Genomic DNA, 4,885 nt, shown 5'->3' with positions numbered 1-4,885 from the left:
ATTGTAACATAAAAAATGCCATTATCTCATAACTGTATGACTTGAATATCAGGATTAGCTTCTGTACTGAAATATCCCCTCATTATCATTGCTTTTTTCTACGTAATATAGAATTTAGACTTTTAAATGTCTTAGTTCTACCATATAGTTTCCCCATTTAATTTCAGCCTTTTTAAACACAAACACCATTTTTAAAAAAAATGATGCCTCATCTGAAAACAGCTTTTGAAAACCCTTTTCTCAATCAATGTGATAAAAATATTTATAGCTTGGTGGTTAGAGTAACAGGCTAAATTGCTTATAAGATTTTCTGACCACTCTGGACAGTGGATCTGTTGATGGTTGAGAGACTATATGCGAGCATGTTAAAATTACATCTTTTTGACTGTTCCCAGAGGATTAAACACTTAATGTCATTTAAAGCATTAGAGTTGATCAGATTAGCGATGGAAAGAGTAGAAATAACATCATAAGAAATACAGTCATTAATTACACTTACGACAAAACACTGGCTGATATTCTAACATCATGCAATATATGATACAGTAAAACTTATACCGCCCTCTCGCACCATCATTGAGCAAGAGAGAGTACAAATCATGGACAGATATTCAAATGTGTGCGCAAATCACTAATTGGCAGCCTCAGATTGCCAGCAAAAAACTTAATAATAAAATGTTAGATATTAAATATTGCTACCAATAGCAGCTGAAGTTTTATTTTTCTCTTTAGTAAGTAAAATTTAATAAGCAACATGTGAAGCTCTGGTGTAGGAACAACTGTCTGTTGATCTCACTAGCAAACATTTTGCTTCTGAAAAGATAGTGCCATCTGGAGTATGATGCAAGATATTGCCGAAAAGCTGTGGCTAAGTTAAGATCAATGGAGTAACAGTAAGCAGCTATCGGAATCATGAAACGTTGAGAGTGCAAGAGAACTGGATTAGAATAAGTAGAGGTGTAGTCAGTAGCACAAATGGAATAAGTTACTGAATGTTACATGAGAAGCTACATTAACTATACTTAACATGGCATCAATACAGGATGTTAGCTAGAAGGGTGTCAGCAGCTCCAAACGGCTTAATATCAATGGAAATGTAATCATAATCATAATTTGAAAAGAATACCTGAGACAGCAATTGTGAAGGGTCTCAAATAATTCTGAGTGCTACTTGAAGTGAATTATTGTACTGACTTCAGTAGTGTGGACCTTGATCATTATTAGTTATATTACAATCGCTACCACTGGATTGTTCAGCAATGAGTTAACATGGATATTGTCTGGTTCACTTCAAACCGAAAAGTTACTCGGGTTTTATGCAATCCAATGTACACACTGGTATAATTAGAGTTACTGAATAATAATCAGAAGTAGGAATCATGGTTGACTTTTCCTGGTAAGCTCAGTGAGGCTATCACCTGACCAGACAAAGGAATACAAACAAAAAGGTTCAACCTATCTACTAACTGCCTGGATAGTAGCAATGTTTTCAGCCATGGAGTATTTAATTTCCAAAAGTAGTTGGATAATGGAGTTCCCTGTTGAACATTACCATTAAGTCATGGAATATCTTTTTGAATTAAAATGAAAGGAAAAGAAGTGCTGATAAGATTACTTTCTCATATACTTATTTTCACAGTGATTCCTTATTCCCTCATTGAGGTCACTGAAAATATGGCTCCAAAGGTTTTTTTTAACTCATGTCTCCCTTATGATCATGTATTGATTACTGTTATTTCATTAGGAAGCTCAAGTGTTTTATAAAAGCAATTCTGATGAAAGATCATCAAACTGAAATCGTAACTGTTTCTCTCTATATAGATGCTACCTGACTTGCTGACAATTTCTACGACTCTATTTTTATTTCAGCATTCAGTCATCTGTGGATTTTTTTTATGAACACTTCTTTTTCAAATAGAATTAACAACTAATTGAACAGATCATTCTAATTTACATACACAAATAGACATTGAATATGACGGAGAATAAAAGAACCTCTTTAATTAATGGCCAAAAGACAAGCATTTCGAGGACATTTTATTAACAATAATTAAACAAAAAGGAAAAGAGACAATTTGCCTTTTAAATGTGAGCAGGTTATCAGACTTTTTTTGAACATATCTGCATTGGATCCTCCTTCAGGAGAAAGCAAAACTTAATTCAAATGGAATTTTTCTAAACTGGAATAAAACCGGTCTTTAAATTTATGTTTTCAAAAGGGACTCCACGGAAAATGGTAGCAGCTGTTTAGTTATTCTTACTTGAGTACGAGAACAATGTTCCTGTGTTTTCTTTGCAAATTGTCTTAAAGTTTCTCTTGCAATAAAGCTGTGTGGGCCAGATTTACTGCTCAGCTCAGGGACTACATGTGAATCTGGGGGTAAGTAATTTTTCAGTAAAATATGCTTTTCAGACAGACCTGTGTGTTGTGCATTTTTTTTCTCCAAGAGGCCAACAGCTGGACGTTCAGAGACTGAGTTAATGTTATTTGTAATTGTTGCCTCAGTGCAGTAATCTCTATGACCAGAACACAGTTCCTTTGAGGATAGCTTTCCGTTTGATAACATTTTCCGCATAGGATCCAACTGTTCAGGTAAGTTGCTATGGTTGTGCGTACTGTTTGAATAGAATGAGTTGTTGACTGCTGTAGGCTTTTGCCCCCATGCTGAAGTATAGCCTGATGCTTGTTCAGAAGTGCAGCCTGCCATGTTTGCTGAATGGGAACCCCTGCTTTGTTCAATGTTTCCTTGGTAACACTGAGTTCCAAAGTCCCAGACGGCAGGGTTTGTGTGCACAAGAGGAATGTAAAAGTTCAGTAAGTCCCCGGATGTTGAAGGGTTAAGTTGTGATGGGTCAAAAAACTGGTTGTAGCTGAACCTAAGTAAGTTGTACTCTGGGATAGTTTCCACACAGGGTCTCATGAATGCTTGAACTGCAGTAATTTCTTGTAACTCTCTCTCTCTGTACTCTCTCTCAAGCATCACACTTTCCAGCTCCTTGTCTGCAAATGCTCTCCTTTTCCTCATTCTGTCACTTAGTGGTGGTAGAACAAAACGGTTTGGACAAGAGAAACTGTCATCCTGTGAAGGCCGATAACCTGAAGAAAAAATGCAACTGTATGTACGATGTGGAAATAATATCCAGTATCAACATTGACATTGCCCTTATATACAGTACAATATCCAGTGATAAGATACAAACTATAGCCATAAAATAATTGAAACATTATCCAACAGAAATGACATTAAAAGTTACCTTCCAAAGTAATGAGAAAAGAAATTCCTCCTCTTCTCAGTCATGAATTGGTGCCCCTTTATTCAGAGACTATGCCCTCTGTTCCTACTCTCTCCCATGATAGGAAACATTCTCTCAGCATTTACTCTTCCAGCTCCTTAAGAATCCTATATGTTTCAATGTGATCACCACTTATTCTTCAAACCTGCAGTGAAGAGTCTCAATCTGTTTAGCCTTTGCCCATAAGACAATCCTTCTGTACATGGGATCATCCTAGTGAACCTTCCTTGAACTGCTTCTAGTGAATTAATGTTTTTATTTAAATAAGGGGACTAAAACTGCTCATAGTACTTCAGATGTGGTCTCACTCACACCTTGTACAGTTGCAGTAAAATGTCCCTACTCTTATTCTCCAAGTCCTTTGAATTGAGGGTCAACATTCCATTAAATCCTGATTACCTGCTGTACCTGTGTGCTAGCTTTGTGTTTTAGGTACAAGTACACCTAAGTCCCTTTGTGCTGCAGCTTCCTACAGATTTTCTCCATTTAACTAATATTGTTCTTTTGTTCTCCCTTCCAAAATTAACAATTTTGGATTTTCCCACAGTATATTCCATTTTTCAACCTTATTCCATTTGCTTAACCTATTAATATCTCAACTGTTTGTATCCCACTTCAACCTGTCTTTCCAACCATATTTGATTGTCAATGCTACATAAACATCTTTGCTTCTTTCTAACCTTCAAATAAATACAACCTAACCTGAGAATTTGTTTTCAGTAATTTCAGATTTTGTATGACTTCAATTTTATTATTATCAAAATCTTGTTTTTAAATTTGATACTTTGGTATTATGTTTAATTATGTTTGTCCTTGTGAATATTTGAAAGGATGTAACTATTAAGAATATTTACTAATATGTCCTCTTTGTGCAAAGAGAATATAAATTAATTCAGCTATATTTTAGTTGTTTGTGCAACCTGAAGAGATTTCATTTTGGTTAAAAATCTTTGAAGGGTAATCTATAACTTATATTAAAAAAAAGGATGAAACAAAAATGAATATATTATTTGAGCTTGGACAGAGCAGTTCTCTATCTTTGCAGGTTGAGCAATTATCAATGAATATAGATTTGCTACTGTGAGTATCTGAGATCAAAGAGAGTGAGTTCTGATGTGGTTATTCTGCAGCGAGCAACCTAATACAAGCAGTTGCAGAATTAGTTCCAGGCAGTCAGCTACTCTGGATGTAAACTGGAGTCGTTCTATTGAGGTGACAGCCTTGCGCATCAGATCACAAAATATTCCTCATGCTTGTTAAAATGTAATTATTTTTAGGAATGAGGGTGGGCATTTTCATACTCTATGGGATTGTATTATAGACCTGCCAATAGTCAGAGGGAAATTGAGAAACAAACTTGTAAGGAGATCTCAGCTATCTGTAAGAATAATAGGGTGTTATGGTAAGGGATTTTAACTTGCCAAACATCGACTGGAACTGCCATAGTGTTGAAGGTTTAGATGGAGAGGAATTTCTTAAGTGTGTACAAAACAATTTTCTGATTCAGCATGTGGATGTACCTACTAGAGAAGGTGCAAAACCTAACCTACTCTTGGGAAATAAGGCAGGGCAGGTGACTGAGGTGTCAGTG

The 4,885-nt window shown here is 35.7% G+C and overlaps 1 protein-coding gene across 1 annotated transcript in view; it reads right to left on the bottom strand.

The window, feature by feature from the left end:
* Positions 1-1,976: 1,976 nt before the first annotated feature.
* Positions 1,977-4,885, bottom strand: part of LOC122554495 (doublesex- and mab-3-related transcription factor 2-like) — a 9,119-nt gene continuing 6,210 nt past the window's right edge. Inside the window, exon 3 of the mRNA XM_043699618.1 lies at positions 1,977-3,097. Coding sequence (XP_043555553.1) covers positions 2,205-3,097 — 893 coding nt within the window. The 3' untranslated portion in view covers positions 1,977-2,204. The remainder of the gene's footprint in view (positions 3,098-4,885) is intronic.

The sequence above is a fragment of the Chiloscyllium plagiosum genome, chromosome 11 (assembly GCF_004010195.1).
Source record: "Chiloscyllium plagiosum isolate BGI_BamShark_2017 chromosome 11, ASM401019v2, whole genome shotgun sequence".
NCBI lineage: Eukaryota > Metazoa > Chordata > Chondrichthyes > Orectolobiformes > Hemiscylliidae > Chiloscyllium > Chiloscyllium plagiosum.
The sequence above is the reverse complement of the archived record's forward strand: the minus strand, read 5'-3'. Positions and strand labels throughout refer to the sequence as shown.